The sequence below is a fragment of the Lemur catta genome, chromosome 2, assembly GCF_020740605.2.
Source record: "Lemur catta isolate mLemCat1 chromosome 2, mLemCat1.pri, whole genome shotgun sequence".
In the NCBI taxonomy this organism is placed as follows: domain Eukaryota; kingdom Metazoa; phylum Chordata; class Mammalia; order Primates; family Lemuridae; genus Lemur; species Lemur catta.
Genome location: NC_059129.1, coordinates 2,757,477 through 2,775,737, shown reverse-complemented (window position 1 = coordinate 2,775,737; position 18,261 = coordinate 2,757,477). Strand labels below are relative to the sequence as shown.

At 55.7% G+C, this 18,261-nt stretch overlaps 1 protein-coding gene across 1 annotated transcript in view; it reads left to right on the top strand.

Annotated features, from left to right (window-relative positions):
* Nucleotides 1-18,261, top strand: part of TRAP1 (TNF receptor associated protein 1) — a 44,210-nt gene that overhangs the window by 25,656 nt on the left and 293 nt on the right. Inside the window, exons 5-17 of the mRNA XM_045542439.1 lie at nt 1,615-1,686; nt 2,911-3,071; nt 4,238-4,347; nt 4,933-5,006; nt 5,710-5,865; nt 7,223-7,343; nt 8,008-8,077; nt 9,879-10,026; nt 11,909-12,094; nt 12,558-12,696; nt 13,108-13,193; nt 14,606-14,751; nt 18,112-18,184. Of these exons, the coding sequence (XP_045398395.1) occupies nt 1,615-1,686; nt 2,911-3,071; nt 4,238-4,347; nt 4,933-5,006; nt 5,710-5,865; nt 7,223-7,343; nt 8,008-8,077; nt 9,879-10,026; nt 11,909-12,094; nt 12,558-12,696; nt 13,108-13,193; nt 14,606-14,751; nt 18,112-18,184 (1,542 nt within the window). The remainder of the gene's footprint in view (nt 1-1,614; nt 1,687-2,910; nt 3,072-4,237; nt 4,348-4,932; nt 5,007-5,709; nt 5,866-7,222; nt 7,344-8,007; nt 8,078-9,878; nt 10,027-11,908; nt 12,095-12,557; nt 12,697-13,107; nt 13,194-14,605; nt 14,752-18,111; nt 18,185-18,261) is intronic.

Sequence of the window (18,261 nt, the reverse complement as noted above, 5' to 3'; positions counted from 1 at the left end):
TATAATTCCCATCCCCACTGAATTATCTTGGAATCTTTGTCAGAAATCAATTGGCACACTTCCTGTGTGGCTGTTTCTGGACTCTGTTTAGTTCCTTTGACCTATGTGTCCGTCCTTAAATGCCCATATCACACTATCTTAATTACTGTGGCTTTATAGTAAGTCTTAAAATTAGGTAGTATAAGTTCTCCAACTTTGTTCTTTTTCAAAATATTCTAGGTTCTTTGTATTTACATATAAATTTTAGAATCAGCTTGTCATTTTCTGCAAAACCTTGAGGATTTAGATTGGGATTGCAATAAATCTGTAGATCACTTTGGGAAGAAATCAAAATAAGTTGAAAATAGTAACTTTTAGATGTGTTTTCTCCTTTTTCTCCCTTTGTATCAGCCTAACAGTAACCTTTTCCTTAGGATTCTGTTTAAATTTCTTTCCCCCTCCCCTCCCCTTTTCTTTTCTTTCCTTTCTTTCCTTTTGCTCTATGGCCCAGGCTGGAATGAAGTGGTGCAACCATAGCTCACTGCAGCCTCAAACTCTGTTGCTCTGTGTCCCAGTCTGTTCAGGCTGCTATAACAGAGCGCTGTAGACTGGGTACTTACAAACAGCAGAGATGTAGTCCTCACAGCTCTGGAGGCTGGGGGGGGGGTCCAAGCTCGAGGGGCCAGCAGATTTGGTGTCCGGTGAGGATGGCTTCTCATAGATGGTGCTTTCTAGGTGCCCTCACGTGGCAGAAGAGGCAAACAGCCTCCCTCAAGCCTCTTTTACAAGGGCCTGAATCCCAGTCTGGAGGGTGGGGCTCTCAAGACCTTACCACCTCCCAAAGGTCCTGCCGTTTAATACCATCACCCTGGGAGTTGGCTTCCAACATACAAATTTAGGAGAACACCAGTGTTGAGGCTGCAGCAGCCAGCCACAGGATGGGCAGATCTGAGGCTCCCCAGTGAGAGCTACACCTGCTCCCGGGGAGGAGCTGTGAGAGGCAGCGGGACGGCACTGCCTCCCGGTCTCCCGTGGCGATGGGGTTGGGCCCTCCTGCTTCCTGCAGTTTGTATTTTGTCTCTCTCTCTCTCTCTCTCTTTTTTTTGGAGACAAGATCTTGCTCTGTGGCCCAGGCCGGAGTGCAGGGTTGCAATCATAGCTCACTGCAACCTCGGACTCCTGGGCTCAAAGGATCCTCCCACCTCAGCCCCCCAGACTGCTGGGGTTACAGGTGTGAGCCACCGCGCCCGGCCTGTATTCTCTTAAATCAGATTGTCCTGCTGGATCAGTAGAGCCACCAAAGGAGGAAATAGCTGTTCTAAAGAACCAAAGCCAAGGAGAAGGCATTGACAAGGCAAAATCATGGTGACAGAAGAGTTGTAGATTTGCCTCCAAGTTGCTGACTTAATATGTTCTTCTCAGGATGGTTTTCAGTAATCCAGGAAACTTTCTCCTCTGGTGAGGCCGGGCTGAGGTGACTACAGTGAGTCTTTTCTGATCAGCGTGTGGCGTCACTTTGCCAGGCCCCATCTGGCCGGTGTCATTGATGCTGTTTGAGCCCCCGGGGCTGCCTGTTTGCCTCATCCCGCTCCCCCGGTGCCGTTACTCTGGCACTTAGGGTGTCTTTCTCCTCAGGACACTGGCATCGGGATGACACAGGAAGAGCTAGTGTCCAACCTGGGAACGATCGCCAGATCAGGGTCAAAGGTAAGCACAGGCCTGCCGCATTCCCATCCCTTGGTGTGCGAGGACCCCTCCTGTCAGGGTGCCCTGGGTGCCAGATTAAATGAGAACATCGTCGGGTGTGCGCCACGCGGCAGGCACTGCGGGAACAGTTTCTGACAGCGCAGCCCACGCTTAGTGTCCCTGCGTGGGGGGTGGGTTAGTTCCAGCACCTCCCGCAGATGCCAGAACCTGGGATGCTCCCAAGTCCCTGATGTAAATGGTGTGGCATGTCACATGCATGTCCTCCCTGTCCTTAAATCATCTCTGGTTACTTGAGACACCTAATGCAATGTAAATGCCATGTAAATACTTGTTATACTATACTTTTTTTAATTTTTATTTTTCCTGAGTATTTTGGATCCTTGGTTGGTTGAATCCCAGGTGTGGAACCTGAGAATATGGAGGGCCAGCTGTGTTTCGTTTTAGTGCCACAGGGACCTCTGACGTGGTTGGTGTTATTAGTATTTCCATTTTATGGATGGGGAGGTGGGTTCTGCCGTAGCTAGAAGCTGGCGACCGTAGCTGCGAGACTGTCGGTGCTGCCATTCTGCCTCCCGATGTTTCTCTGCAACGTCCTTCCCCAGCGAGTCCCTGCGCTGAGTGGGCTCGGCGCAGAGAGGGCCAGCGGGGACGTCCCCTCCTCCGAGACAGCACCACTGACGGGAATGAGCCCGGGCCACGCCGTCTGTGGGTTTGGTGGCTCTTACCAGCACTGCCGTGTGACTTGGCTGCCTGCGGTGGGAAGATGTGTGTTGGCTGAGGTTTCCTCTTGGCCCACAAAGCTTAGAATCCGGGAGATTTTATGCAGGAGACCAACTTTGGGGCCCCTCCTCCTCCCCCTGTGACCTGCAGGGTCTGTGGCACCCAGGAAGCCTCGCCTTTTTGCAGGGTGGGGGCTTCTCCAAGCTGCCTCTTTCCCCACCCCTGGGTGTGACCTGCAGGCCTCCACTTGTCTGAGACAGGCAGAAATTGTGGGCTTTGGGCATGGAGTTGAATATCGACCTGTCGCCAGTGGTCTTGGGCAAGCGCTTTGCCTCTCTGGGACTTGGCTTTTTATGTGTGAAACTGGTGGGAAGTACTCAACGTGGCTGTTTTGAGGATTAAATGAGATCTTGGCGGACGCTAGAGGAACATACGCAGGAAGTTGCGAATGTCAGCTCTGGGGGAAGACGGCGCCCTCCCTCTGACCAGCCTGTGCCCCCGCAGGCCTTTCTGGAAGCGCTGCAGAACCAGGCCGAGGCCAGCAGCAAGATCATCGGCCAGTTCGGCGTGGGTTTCTACTCGGCCTTCATGGTGGCCGACAGAGTCGAGGTCTACTCCCGCTCGGCGGCCCTCGGGAGCCCCGGGTACCAATGGCTTTCAGACGGGTGAGTAAGTGAGAAGCCCCACCTCACACAGGAGTGTCCCTGTCCCCATCCCTGGGGCACTTGCAGCTTGGACTTGAGCTGAAGCAGTCAGGATGGAGTTCGGAAAGTTAGATTCTCCTCAGAAAATGCAAATGAGCATTTTCTGGGCTTTTTACATGAAATCTGACTCTCCCCCTTGGGAGAGCCGGTTACTTTTGTGGCTCCAAGTGGCCGTGGCATCTCTGTGGTCCCGCGTGGTTGGCCCCATCCCTGTGCTCTGGGGTGTGGGGCCCTGGCCCAGACTGAGCTCCTTCCTCGGTGGTCTGGCGTCGGCACCAGCCTTTTCTCCCGGTGGCCCTGCTCGGGGACAGCCCCTGCTGGGAGCACGTTCTGGTTCCCAGTGTGGCCTCGAGGCTGCCCCACCTCTGCAGAGTGGGCGTCTGCCCAGAGCCGCCTCCTGCGCCCGCCGGGCTTCTCTCTCCAAGACGCCTGTTTTTTCTCTGGTGTGCACTGGGGCCGTGTCTTAAGAGTTGACTAGGTGGAGTTTGCAAAAAAAACTCGAGACCCTATTTGAGGAGCGTGACACCTTAGCCAGATGCCAGCATGTTCTAGTAGCCTCAGAGCTGCATTTCTGCATCGTGCTTTCCTGGTGCGTCTGGCAGCACAGCCCGGAGAAGAGGCCTGGCCCAGGCACGGCGTGGCTGTGGCTCTGTCGCAGCCAGGGGTTCCCGTCGAGTTCCATGGAAGCAGCGCTCAGAGTGCGTGTGGGCCAGGGTGTCAGCAAGGCCCCGGGAGTGCGTCCCCACTTCCTGTGCTTCTGCAGCGGTTCTCTGCTGTTCTCAGAGGTCACTTGGCCTCTGCCAGGAGTTCAGAAACAACGCAGGGATCGGCCTGTGCTTCCCCTCAGGTGTCTGGCACGGATTTGGAGCCGGGCCAGGCCCCACCAGCACCCCGGGCCTGCTCTCGGGGAACAAGCCCAGGACGTCCTCCTGGAGGGTGGACACAGGGTCAGCAGTTCTGACATCCGTCCAGGGGTCTGAGGGGCTCTGCCAGGGTCAGGTAGCTTCCTTTCTGCCCGTTGGTTTGGGCTTCGCTTGTGTAGGAGGGAAAGTGGGCGCGTGTGCCATGCAGGGTTTTGTGAGCAGCGACGTGTGGAACTGGCTCTTCCTTTCCCCCGTGTGTCTTAGCTCTGGCGTGTTTGAAATCGCTGAAGCTTCAGGAGTTAGAACTGGAACAAAAATCATCATCCACCTCAAATCTGACTGCAGAGAGTTCGCCAGCGAGGCCCGGGTTCGAGGTGAGTGGGGCTGGGTGCCGTGCGAGGTGGGTCCTGCTGGACGAGGGCGCTGGGCGGAGCTGGGAACGGCCGAGCTGCCCCGTGCCCCGGGGCTGGGCCCCAGGGTTGGCCGCCAGGCCCAGGAAGGACGGAACTGCTGGTTCTGAGTACGAGTTGTGCGGGAAGCCTGGCTGGCTTGTTCTCTCCTCCCTCCCTCTGCGTGGCTTGAGCCCCAGAGAACTTGGCGGGTTTGGCGCAGTCCTGTTATGTAGGACGCTGGCGGCCCTGCCACCCGGCCTGAGCCGGAGGGGGACGGCGCTTCTGGTGGGGTTTTTCCCGTGTCCTGCCGAGCCCTTCGCAGTGGCCACTGCTGGCCTAGAAAGCCACGTTCCTGCCACCAGCGTCGCGCCGCGCGGCAGGCTGGGCCTCTTTCCGTCCAGCTCCTGGTGCTGCCCAGCAGGCGACTGGGAGGGGAGGGCGGGTGTCCCTGCTGCGCCTTGGCTTGTGCACCTGTGAAACGGGCACAGCACAGAGGAGCCCTTCCCTGCTCGGGCTCAGGCCGAGAAGCTTTGTGGATTTGCGTTGTTGGTCTTCTGTCTCTTCCAGATGTGGTAACAAAGTATAGTAACTTCGTCAGCTTCCCCCTGTACCTGAACGGAAGGCGCATCAACACCTTGCAGGTGAGGCCCGGGGCTCCCTGAGGGGCTGGGCCATTCGTGGAGACAAGTCCATGCATTTCAGGGCTGGAGGGGCAGAGGTGGGGAGGTGAGAACTGGGCTGCAGGCAGGGTCCTCAGCCCCACCACACCCTGCCTGGTCCACCTGGTCTCAGTGGTGTCTGGTGTAGTCACAGAGTTGTGCGGCCACCACCCCAGCCAATTCCAGAACATTTCCATCACCCCCGCAAGCAACTGTGCCTGTTGTCAGTCACACCCCTTCAGCCTCCCCCAGCCCTGGGCAGCCACGTCTGCTTTCTGTTTGTTCATTTGCCTGTTCTTTATGTTTCTCATCAATGGCATCACACCACATGTGGTCTTTTGTGGCTGACTTTTCTCACGTGGTTCAGCCACAGTGCAGTGTTAGTGCTGTTCCTTTTCGTGGCTAAGGAGTATTCTGTGTCTGAGCCCACCTTCTGTGGTCTGCAGCCGTTGGTGGCCAGCGTTGGTTCTCACAGGTTCCTCTTGACACAGTGTTGGGGGGCGGGGCGCTTGCTCCAGAGCCTTGTGTGTCTCCCGCACTGGAGGGGCTGGGGGGTCTGCACCTGAGACCACCACCTGCCTGTCCCAGGAGGCCAGTCCAGGGGCGTGGGTGCCACTCGCTCAGCTCCGCAGTTGTCGAGAAGACACATTCGCAGCGTGACACTTCCACCCGTCTCCGTTTCCAGGCTCTCTGGATGATGGACCCCAAGGACATCGGTGAGTGGCAGCATGAGGAATTCTACCGCTACATCGCTCAGGCTTATGACAAGCCCCGCTACACCCTGCACTACAGGACGGATGCGCCACTCAACATCCGGAGCATCTTCTACGTGCCAGACACGGTGAGGCACAGCCTGGCCCTGGCACGGCCTGTGGAGCGGGGATCCCGCAGCTACAGTGGTTTTGGCAGCGACAAGCACTTTCCCCAAATGGCAACAGCTTTGCAGACATGTCACACAATTAACTTTGCAGCATTAGAGCAAAAGAAAACCGGATGCCTCTAGATGGATGGACGCAGGTTTTCGCTCTCGCACGGGTCACACAGCCAGGGGATGTTTTGTCTGGTGTCTTTCAGCACAGGGCTGGGCACCGGGCCCGGTGGACCAGCATGCTGGCCTGATGCTGGGGAACCGGCCCTCTGGGCAGCTCAGTGCCCATCCAGGCAGCGCGTTGCAGAGCGCTGTGGCGGAGGGGGCCTGTGGCCGGCCGGTGCACTCTGGGCTCCCTGAGCCCGACTCATGGCTCCCGTCAGCGCGTGACAGCTCCAGCAAATCCCGCAGTGAAGAGACCTTTGAGGGCTTAGAACTCAGCCTGTCCTGCCCTTGTCTGCCTGGAACCTTCTTAACGCCCCGCATTTGTCAACATCCACCGTGGAGCGAGCTGAGTGAGGGCCTCCCCACCTCGCGTCCACAGACAGGAGCGTCAGCACCTCCCAGGACGTGTTAGAAACACAGTCTCAGGCCCCAGCCAGGGCCCCCGAGTCAGAGCCCGAATTTTAACGAGAATCCTGCGTGATGGCAGAGTTAATTTTATGAACCGTGACGTAGAGCGGGCGGGAGCGGACGCTTTATGTGAGGGCCAGAGAGTAACTAGTCCTGGCTTTGGGGTGACGCGGTCTCTGCCGCTGTGGTGAGGGACATTCCACACACGGGACCAACACGGAAGAGCTGGGCTGTGTCCTGTTAGCTGTGTAGATACTCAGACTTAAATTTCATATCTTTTCCATATATCATGAAATACTCCTTTTTACGTTTTTTTTTTCAACCACTTCAAAATGTAAAAACCATTCTCAGGCCACGCAGAGATAGGCTGTGGCTGTCCGCTGACCCGACCCAGAGCAAGGTGCAGCTGCGGTCAGGAGGACACGCAAGTCTTCCTCTTCTGTGTCTTCCGTCGGGGGTGCGGATTGGGGACTGGGGAGGGTGGCGGCTGCCCAGGGGAGGCCGCCCCACCCCTGCAGAGCCATGGGGTTGGGGGGATCCTCCCTGCATTTAGAGCAGCGTGGGTGGAGGTGGGTGCCACGGGGCACACCCTCCTCTGGCCTTTTTGTCCTCTGGGTTCATCACACCCACCCCCCGGCCTGCTCAGGGCGGTGTGGGAAGGGCCGGCTCTCTGGGATCCTGCCTTCAGCGTCTGCCTCCTGGTGGCTGAGGTGGATTCCGCCATTGCTGCCTGACACTGTCCTTTCCTTGTCCCTAGAAGCCATCCATGTTTGACGTGAGCCGGGAGCTGGGCTCCAGTGTTGCCTTGTACAGCCGCAAAGTCCTCATCCAGACCAAGGCCACGGACATCCTGCCCAAGTGGCTGCGCTTCCTCCGGGGTACGGTGGCCTGGTGCCCGTGCTCAGTGTGGGCTGCAGCCCTGAGCCTGCGAGTGCCCCGTGTGGCCCAGTGCCGCCGATCTCACTCTCGGCCCGTCTTCAGTGCGTGTGGTCGGGACAGGCGCTGCAGTGTCACAGAGCCGGCCCCAGTGTGGCCTGGGGACCGAGCAGCTAGTGGGGAGCAGCTTGGGCCTCCTGGGAAGCTTCCTAGTTTGACTTGGGAGCAGAGGGGTGTTTAAATTGAGGTCTTATGATATTTAGAAATATTACCCGAGTTTCGTATTTGTGCATGAATTGTATTAAATTTGAGTGAGATTATAGTTTAATAAAAAATTCAGCTTTTAAACTTTGATATCATTTTAGCACACAAGGGTGCAAGCTATGCACAATATGGTTACGATTTTTAACACAAAGTGCAGGGTATCATTTTCCCAGTGTCGTGTGGATCCTGGTGCCACAGATGCTGTCCCCTGGCTAAGGCCGGCCTGGGTTGCCAGCCCGCTGCTCACGTCCCCAAGTCCTGCAGATCGGGAGGCCTCCCCGGTCCCGTCCTTCTTGCTGCCGTCTCACCTCATGGGAGAGCTGAGGCCAGGCTGCGGGGATGGCGGGCTACTTGTCCTGGAGGACTGGGAGGGGGAGAGCCCTGACGTGCCGTGTCTCTCAGGTGTGGTGGACAGCGAGGACATTCCCTTGAACCTCAGCCGGGAGCTCCTGCAGGAGAGCGCGCTCATCAGGTGAGCCCAGGGAGGGCAGGGAACAGGGGTCCTGCTGATCCCTTGTGGGCTCTTTTACCACCAGAGGCCTCAGGGTGGGACTCCAGGAGCTGAGAGCAGAATGTAGAGCTGGGAAGCCAAGCCTGGGGGTTGGGGTCCTTGGGAACCTTCCGGGTTCCCTAGGCCCAGCCTCTGGACATCCCTGGAGCAGCTCAGTGTATGTCTAGAGGAATTTGGGGATGGCTGGTCACCACCACGCTGGAGTCTAGAAACGGGAGGGCTGCAGAGTCAGCCTGGGCCAGCCTGCCCCACCTCAGCTCGGGGCTTGCAGCAGGCTGGGGCGTGGGCAGAGGGGGGGGACCCTGGTGTGCAGGCTCGGGGTCCTCCAGCAGCGTCTTTACCCCCCCACGCTGGTTCCGGGCTCACCAAATAATCTTTATTAAGGACTTACTGGCTTTTTTCCCTAGTCCAAGTAATGTTTGCTTACTAGAGGACATACAAATCACCTATAATCTAACCTAGAGTTAACCGCTGTTTATGGCTTAGAGTGTAGCAGATTGACAGCCAGGTAGCGGCAGGTTTCAGAGTTAACAGGTGGGATGGTAATTAAATTGGAAGTAATATACCTTTGGAAATCTCTGAATTGCCCATAAAGTACAATATGCAGTATCAGTGTGCCCCCTCGAAGTCTCACGCGTGAGCTCACAGCCAGTTCTCTTCCGTCGTTGGGGCGGGCGCTGCTTGCTAGGTGGAGGCTGAGGCTTGCTAGTTGGTGTGGGTTTGGGTGACGGTGTGGGGTGGTGAGATGCCCTTGCTGTGCCGAGCAGCCCTGGCGCTGAGAGAATTACAGTCTCTCTCATCTGGTGGCCCTTGGGTGCAGCTGGTCCAGGGAGGTGGTGGGCAAGGCCCTGCGCCGCTGTGTGGCTCCTGCCTGCCCCACCCTCAGAGGCAGAGAGCCATGTAGATTTTTAAAAAATTTTTTTAACATCATTGAATTCATATTATTTATACTATTTTGTTGGCTTTTTTTCTACCTAATAGCTTATTTGGAGCACTTTCCACTGTCATTAATTTTTTTTGTTTGTTTGAGACAGGGTCTGGCTTTGTCACCCAGGCTAGAGTGCAGTGGTGTCATCATAACTCACCGCAACCTTGAACTTTCAGGTTCAAGCCATCCTCCTGTCTCAGCCTCCTGGGTAGCTGGGATTACAGGCACATGCCACCATGCATGGCTAGTTTTTAAAATTTTTTGTGGGGACAGGGTCTTGCTATGTTGCTCAGCCTGTTCTTGAACTCCTGGCCTCAAGTGATCCTCTGGCTGGGATTATAGGTGTGAGCCATGGCGCCCGGCCCAAGACGGGGTTTTTAACAGCCGCACCGTATCCCAGTGCATACGGATTTTAACTTGTGTTCTTCCCTTGAGCACCAGGGTTCATAATATTTCATGTACCACAGTGACGGTCTTGGCCCATAAGTCTTGGTTCGCTCGCGATTGTTTCCTGAGGTGTAATTCCCACAGTTGGAGAAACCAGCTCACTGCCAGACACATTTTCCATGCGGGGGTCTTTGTTGCTGGCCAGTCCTCTGTGAGGGGCGTCAGCTCACCCGGCTGCCTCCAGGGTGCACGCCCCACGTGCTGCCTCTTGCCGGGCGATCGCCCAGGGTCTGCCTTTCTTCCTGCGTAGGCTTCCTCAGTTTGGCCAGAAACGGTTGTTTTCATTTCTTTGACTATTAGTGGGGCTGAGCACTTACTCATATCTTTCTGGTCATTTGTGTTCAGTAGAAGTTGCTTGTTTGTGTTAAATGAATTTCTGTTCTGTAGGAAACTCCGGGATGTTTTACAGAAGAGGCTTATAAAATTCTTCGTTGACCAGAGTAAGAAAGACACTGAGAAATATGCCAAGTTTTTTGAAGATTACGGCTTGTTCATGCGGGAGGGCATCGTGACCACTGCCGAGCAGGAGGTCAAGGTAGGGGCTGGGTTTCCAGGCCTTTCTTGCGGTCGTGGGCTCTGGGGCTGTGGAGGTGTCCCTGGACCTGACGGTGCTGCAGCCAGGCAGCCAGGGCGCTGCTGCTGAGCGGGAAACCAGGTTGGGCCCTGCCGGGTTCCAGGCACGTCCTCACCCTTGTCCCGCAGGTGCCCTGCTCGTCACCAGGGGGCCGAGCCTCGCTCCCTCTGACGCCCCAGCCCCCAGAGTGGGCAGGAAGGGGGTACACACTGTCTCCTCGCAGAGGATGCTGGGGGGCCGGGGGGGGGGGGGCGGCGGCTACACACAGGCAGGGCGGGCCGCGGTGTCTGACCTCCTGGGGCGGGGAAGGCGAGACCTTGCTGTGCTTAATAAGGGGAGGTTCATGCTATACCAGGCAGAACTCCCATAATACCACGGCATTGGGGCCAGGGGTTCAGTTAATCGAACAACTGATTGCTGAAAAATGATATGTTCATTCCATAAACATTATTTGGCTATTTTTTATATACCGTAAAGTTTATAAATTGTAATCTTTTAGGGCCAGGCAAGGTGGCACACGCCTGTAACCCCAGCACTTTGGGAGGCTGAGGCAGGAGGATGGCTTGAGGCCAGGAGTTTGAGGTTGCTGTGAGCTAGGCTGACGCCACTGCGCTCTATCCACGGTTACAGAGCAAGACCCTGTCTCAAAAAAACAAAAAATTTTACTGTTTTAAATTGTACAGTGCAGCAACAGTCAGTACATTCAGAGTTGTGCAACGTCCCCACCATCTAATTCCAGAACATTTTCACCCCCTAGAAGGAGCCTGCCCCACGAGCAGTCCCTCGAGGTGCTGGTATCCACTGTCTGGCGGGGATGGAGGGTGACCGCAGGTGTGGGGTCCTGAGGAGGAGGAGGGCACGGGGCTCGGAGGAAGGCTTCCGGGCCGGCTCTCCTGCTGGGCCCTGGTCCTGCCTCCTGGTTGTCAACAGACCTCAGCGTCTTCGGGCACAGGCTGGTTTAAACTCTGCACTCGCTCTTGCCCGCCTGGCTGTGGTTAGCAGCACCTAGGTGGCGCCCACTGCCTGCCAGAGACCTTCCCGGGTGCCTTGTGGTGTCCACTCACGTGGAGCAAGTGTGTTTGCTAATGAGGGTCGTGGCCGTGGAATGCAGATCTTAGCGTGTGGACGTGGACCAGGTCCTGCCGGGCTGGTCCCAAACCCTTGTTTGCCCCCCCTCTCCGCTTGCCTCTATCCACCTGGAATCCTAGTCTCGTCACTCTCCTACCCCTGGGTGTCCTCCATGCCCTTCACCCACATCCCTGCACTCCCCACCCCTCTTCTGTGTCTGACTCAGCCGGTGACAGTGGCTTAGGTGAGGCGCTGTCAGGCTCGCAGCTTGCTGTCGCTCCTGCGTCCTTCCCACGCAGCTCCCACCCGAGCACAGTCAGGCTCCGGCAGTCACGTCTGTTCAGCGCACGGGGGCTTGTCCTCCAAGTCCCACTCCCACCCCACTGGCCGGAGCTCGCCCCCGCCACACCTGGCTGTGAGGAAGGCTGGGAAACGTGGACTTCACATCCGTGTCCATGTGCCCACCTGGGGCAGGGTCTGCTGCTAAGGAGGGAGGGAGGGCGCTGGGTCTGCGGGGTGGGGTCTGGCCACTCCGGAGACGTGTGCACGGCTTGCCCAGAGAGCCCCTGAGCCCCTGTCGCTCCTGAGCTGGGGCCTGTGGGCAGAGCAAGGCCTGTCTCAGACACCAGCCAAGAGCCCCCGACAGCCCCCAGGGGCCCGAGCCAGCCCAGAGAGCCGGGAAGCGTTGGCTTCAGAAGGCCCGTGCCCAGTGGGTCAGGAGGTGTTTGCACTGTGGGCCTGGAGCACGCAGTGACCCGCCCTTGTCTGTCCCCAGGAGGACATAGCAAAGCTGCTGCGCTACGAGTCCTCGGCGCTGCCTGCCGGGCAGCTGACCAGCCTCGTGGACTATGCCAGCCGCATGCAGGCTGGCACCCGCAACATCTACTACCTGTGTGCCCCCAGCCGGCACCTGGCCGAGCACTCGCCCTACTTCGAGGCCATGAAGCAGAAGGACACGGAGGTGGGTGAGCGACAGAAGGTGGGGCCGGCTCCCTGAGGCCGCACGGCTGCCGCCTGGGCAGGTTGCCCTGCGCTTGGTTTTTCCGCGGCGCTGGGTTAGAAGACAAGGCAGGGTCTGAGCTCTCTGGGGAGGGTCTTGAACTTCTCAGCTCTGTGTTTGGTGGAACATGGCTGCACGTGCCCAAGACCCAGGAGGGCTGCGAGGTGGGTCAGAGTCGGGGAACAGGGGCCCAGGCCGTCTGTGGTCTGGTTGCATTTCTCACCAAGTCCCTCGTGAGTTTCTCTGCGAGTGGAGCGTTTGCACGGCCAAGGCAGCCAGAGCCTCCCTCAGAGCCATCTGCTGAGGCCCAGGAGCCCCAGCGGCCCCATGGGGTCCTCCAGCCCCTGTACCCCACACCCTCGCATCCTCTCCTTGCGGGCAGAGACCCTGCAGGCCTGACAGGGGTGTTCTCGGACGTGCGCAGGTCCTCTTTTGCTACGAGCAGTTTGATGAGCTGACCTTGCTGCACCTTCGTGAGTTTGACAAGAAGAAACTGATCTCTGTGGAGACAGACATCGTCGTCGATCACTACAAGGAGGAGAAGTTTGAGGACGGGTCCCCAGGTCGGCTGCCTCCTGCTCTCCAGGCATGGGGCCAGCGAGGGTGGGGCCGGGGCCTGGCGTTCGTGTCCCGCAGGGCGTGGGTCTGCACAGGGTTTTCTCTCAGCTGATCTGGGGTCACCAACCTATGAAAGAAGCTGTTTGGGAACATCTTAGTGATCCAGGGTCTCCAACACTCCTTCCCCGGTGGTGTCTTACGGTTGACTGAGCTTCCTGAGGGAATCAGAGTTGTGTTTCCAAAGCCCTGACAAAATTATGTGAGCCACAGGCAGCCGGACTTTTCCTCCCTGAGGTTTTAGGAAGGAGCTTCTGTCTGTCGTGGGGGGCGGGGGGCGGGAGCTGGCAGGACACTGCACTCGGGGCCGTGCGCGGGGCCCATGGAGATGTGACCTCACTCCTGCCGCCCTCCTGTAGCCGGCGAGTGCCTGTCCGAGAAGGAGACGGAGGAGCTGATGGCCTGGATGAGAAACGTGCTGGGGTCGCGCGTCACAAACGTGAAGGTGAGGCCTTCCGGGGACGAGCCGCCATCGGGCTGCCATGGCCCTCGGTGCACACAGCAGGCCGGCCGGGCTGCTGCCTTCCCGTTCCTGGCCTGGTGGGCCCACCCCGAGGGTCCCTGTCCTGCACACACATCGCCCTGTGTTGCCCAGGAGGCCGGAAGGCGGGTCTGCCTCCGTCTCCCCTGATGCGGAGCAGGTGGGAACCGAGAGGCTGGAAGGAGCAGCCTCGGACCAGGCGGGTGGGAGCAGAGGAGCCCAGCGGGCCACCCCGGGGCCTGGTTCCAAACAGGGATGTTCCACCCCAGCCCTTGGGAGCTCACGTTCCCACTTGGGTTCTTGGTGTGGGGGGTTCTGGATGAGCTAAGATTCCGCTGGTCTAGCTCAGCTAGAAGACAGCAGGCATCCTGTGCAGGGCCACCGGCTCAGGGACATGTGTAGGAGTGGCCCCCAGGGAAGAGGCAGGGTGCGGGGTAGGCTGGCGAGAGCAGAGGGATGGATGCAGGCAGGTCCCAGGGGTGGCGTGGGACTTGGGAGATGAGGGGGCGGCACTGGGTGAGAGGAGGAATCCCGGGCGGGAGGGAGCAGCCAGAGCCAGGATGTGCAGATGGGACTTGGTGACGTAGCGCAGTTCTGTAGCACTGCCGTGGCCCTGCCTCACTGGTGCTCGCTCGTTGCGCTTCAGGTCACCTGTTGTCCCCAGTCCACAGAGAGCAGCCCAAGATCACACAGCTAGATGTCAGGGACGCTGGATTCGAACGAGAGTCCAGGTTCTCCTCTCCCCCCGACACCACCTGGGGTCAGAGCAGCCGTGGGCCCGGCTCCTGCAGTCAGGAGGCCCAGACCTGTGGCCGGGGGGTGGCGCTGCTCATAGGCGCTGGCTGGCGATGCCTTGTGGGCACAGGTGGGTCTGCTAGTCACACAGGGCCCAGGGGGCCTACGAGGAGGGTGCAAGAGTGAGGCTGGCAGGGAGGAGCTCGAGCCACCCCCAGAGACCAGATGAGGCAAATAAGAGACCTCAGAGAAGGGCCTGCCCCGAGCTGGGCCTGCGGCCATTGCTGGGGCTTCTCAGAGGTCCCCGTAGGCTTGGCAGGAGCCTGTGGAGGACGGAGGCGAACATGCCAGGCAAGGTAGCGTGTGAGACACCAGCCACTGGTGGCTCAGGGAGGAGGAAGGGGCTGCCCACAGGCTCCGCAACTTCATGTGGGGGCAGCAGCTGAGGACCCCGCCCACAGGTGGGCCTTTGGGTGGAGGGAGCACTGCGGGCTGGGCCGAGGGCCTGCCTCCTGCCCTCGGGGTCGGGCAGCTTCCCCTGGGCTCAGACTCTGCCAGCCCCAGCCCCAGGTGCCCCCTCACCCACGGAGCCCCTTACTACTGGGGTACGGTCACCTCCAGCCCCTGCGCTTTGCTTGCAGGTGACTCTGCGGCTGGATACCCACCCTGCCATGGTCACCGTACTGGAGATGGGGGCCGCCCGGCACTTCCTGCGCATGCAGCAGCTGGCCAGGACCCAGGAGGAGCGAGCACAGCTCCTGCAGCCCACGCTGGAGATCAACCCCCGGTGAGGCCGGCGCTCTCGCTGCTTCTGCTTCTCGTCCCTTCCTTCCTGCCAGGGGCGTCTTCAGAGTTGTATGGGAGTGTGGGTGCCTTTATCTCGAACATAGCGTGTAAGAATCGTGCGTGAAGTTTACGTGCAGTTGGGTGACCGTTTATAAAGAGAATACGTGTGTAATTAAACTATATTAAGTTCAACTTTAAACTATACCTGTGTGAAGTTTAAAAAAACGGAAACTTGCTGGTGGAATCTGCCCCGCAGCCCCGAGCAGCTCGCAGAGTGAACTGGGGAACCCCAGGTCCCCGGCAGCAACAGCCGCTTTCATGGTTTTCTGGCCTTGGCCCTCTTAAGACACATCATTTAAGACCCCTCCTTTCTTCCTGCTGGGTTTTCTTTGTTTATTGATTTGTAGTTGGTCGTATGTCCTTTGTCAACTGCAAACGTCTTTTCCTACTATCTTTTCACCTGCCTTAAGGTATCTTTAGGTGAGTAGATGTTCTCACTTTTAATGTAACCAAATCTATAAATCTTTGTTAATGCTTTTTTGAGTCTTTCTAAAGAAATTATCACCGGAGTCATGAATTTATTCTGCAACATTTCTTTCTAGAAGCTATTTATCAGTTTTGGCCTTTCGCCTTGGTTTTTAACTCATCTCTGCTTAGTTTGTCTGGTACCTGGGAGAGATCCGATTTCATCTTACTCCACAAGACACCAGTTGTCCCTGCCCTGTGTCCTGCACAAATCTGTCCCCTGCCCCTCTGGCCCACTCTGCCTTCTCTGTCACTGGGTCTCGGGTGTCCGCATGCCTATGCGTCCGTCCGTCTGTCTCTGTGCCAAGGGCACAGCCACTTGGCGTTTCCCTAAGTCTTCATTTTCAGCGAGCGAGTCCCCCCTTACTTTGCTTCGAAGATGTCTGGATTACTGTTGGTTTTTTCTTTTATCTACATTTTTGAATTGGCCCGACAAGTTCCACACATATTCACACAAACTGCTGGGGTTGGACCAAGATTGTTTTGATTCCCTAAATGAATTTTCTGGAGAATCGGCAGCTTTACAACATCAGTTCTTGCCATCCACAAACGTGGTGTCTGGAGCTCTGCATTCATTTAGGTCTTCGACACCTCCGGGTGCCTCCCGTCCGCTGCAGTTCCTGCACAGTTGTTCTTTGATGTGTCTTATTTTTTGGATATTTTAAAATGTCATTTTCTGTTGGCTGCTGTGTATGAAAAGTTTCTTTTGGGGGGGAAATTGATTTTGCATACAGCAATATTTAAATGAAATTACATAAACAAGTTACCAAAAATGTTAGAAAATAGCAAAAAGAAAATCAAAATCCATGGCCTCGTCCTCCCATAGTCAGTGCGTCCTAATTGGTATTCTCTGACTTGGGTTTTACATGTATGTAGTGTTTTTTTATATAGTACATGTTTAATTTTTTTGTTACTTTATAACTATAAAATTTTTAATTAAACTACTGGGGGTGGGGAGGTACCTCTTCCATTTTCTGAGCCACATTCGCAGGCATGGCGTTACTGGGTGGAAGGTCCGGCTTGGCTGTTCCCACGGGGGCTGCGGCGTGCGGGACGCCTGTGCCTCCCTGCACGGCGGCAGCAGAGCGAGGCAGGTGCCCAGCCCCCTGCACTGCTTCTGCCACAAGACTGGTTTTATAAGACAGCTGCGCAGAACTGCTTCTTTCTATTGCCAAGACTTGACTCTTAAATTGTATTTGGTTTTAAATTTGATATTATGTTCACATGGTTCAGAACTCAAAAGAACCAAGAGTTTATAGGGAGCTCTGGGAGGCCAAGGCGGGTGGATCGCTCGAGGTCAGGAGTTCGAGACCAGCCTGAGCAAGAGGCGAGACCCCGTCTCTACTAAAAATAGAAAGAAATTATCTGGCCAACTAAAAATATATATACAAAAAAAAAAAAAATTAGCCGGGCATGGTGGCTCATGCCTGTAGTCCCAGCTACTCGGGAGGCTGAGGCAGTAGGATCGCTTAAGCCCAGGAGTCTGAGGTTGCTGTGAGCTAGGCTGATGCCACGGCACTCACTCTAGCCCGGGCAACAAAGTGAGACTCTGTCTCAAAAAAAAAAAAAAAAAAAAAAAAAAAAAAAAAGAGTTTATAGGGGAAAATTCTCTTCCCATCCATGTCCGGGTGCAGCCAGCGTTAGGTTTCTTCCGTGTGTTGGCAGATCCACCCGTGGGTTTCCTCTCTGTTACACAAGAGTCCCTTGATGAGGGGTGGGTCCTCACCTTTTCTCACCCAGCAGATAACCAAGGGAGCCCCATGCTAGTGTACTGAGAATGTCCTCCTCCTTTCCAGCTATACAGATTCCACTGTGAGGACGGACATTTAAAGTGTTCCCTATCATAAACAATGCTGTAAGGAAACAGAATTGCTAAGTCTTCGTGCGTCATCTGTGTGTCATTTTATAGATTCCTCTGTAGGGATTTACAAATTAACATTTCCCTATGCCCTCAGCTTTATCAGACTTTTCAATTTTTGCCATTCTTTAGAATTGAAAAATTACCTTATGAGTAAGGTTTAACACTAGATGGTACATAGTCAATCGTGTCATTCTTTTCTTTTTGGCTTCTGGGTTTGTAGGTTTGTAGTTTGCTTGGATAGCCTTCCCTTTCTGAAATTATAAAACATTTGTTCTGTTTTCTTCTAGTATTATGCTTTTAATTTTGCATTTAATCTTTGATCCCTCTGGAGTTTATTTTGGTCTGAGGAATCCTTTTCTGGATGGCTGAATAATCTGTCTTCTCACTCTTAAGTGAAAGGCCCATCTTTATCAGACAGCGTATTTTTGTCTATTTCTGTATTTTTCACCTTTTTCCCCTGAGCTGTTTGCCTTGTCAGGCAACTTGCCTAAGAACGAAATTATACTGTGTTTCAACATCTGGGATTTTCCCCCTTCTTTTCTTGGCTATTCTTTTCTGTATAAATTTTAGATTGTTTATACTAAAATTTTTCTTTTATACCTAATCTGTTAATATAAAGGAATCATTACATTTGTGGATTAATTTAGGAAACGTTTCACATTATTATTTATGGTCTGCTGATCTGAGAACCACTGCCTGTCTTCATGTGTCTAACTCTCCTGCTTTGTCCTTGGTGGTATTTTAGTGTTCGGCCACCTCACTGCATTTTCTAATATTCAAACTGTTGACTGATTTTTCTCAGGTTTTCTGGCTATATAATCAAATTACCTGTAAGTGATCACTTACATCTAATTTTTTTATACTAGACAGTCCTCTTGCAGTTTTTAAAATGTCCTGATAAACCCAGCGTCTCAGAAAGGCAGGTGGGCGGCACGCGGTCCCGTGCCAGCCTCTCTGGTGGCTTCTGTGTTGCAGACACACGCTGATCAAGAAGCTCAGTCAGCTCAGGGAGAGCGAGCCCGACCTGGCCCAGCTGCTCGCGGATCAGGTGAGAGGAACCAGCTCTGGGCTCACAGCAGCCTGGGGAGACGCCCCTCAGACACACCCAGGCTGTGCTGCCACTTC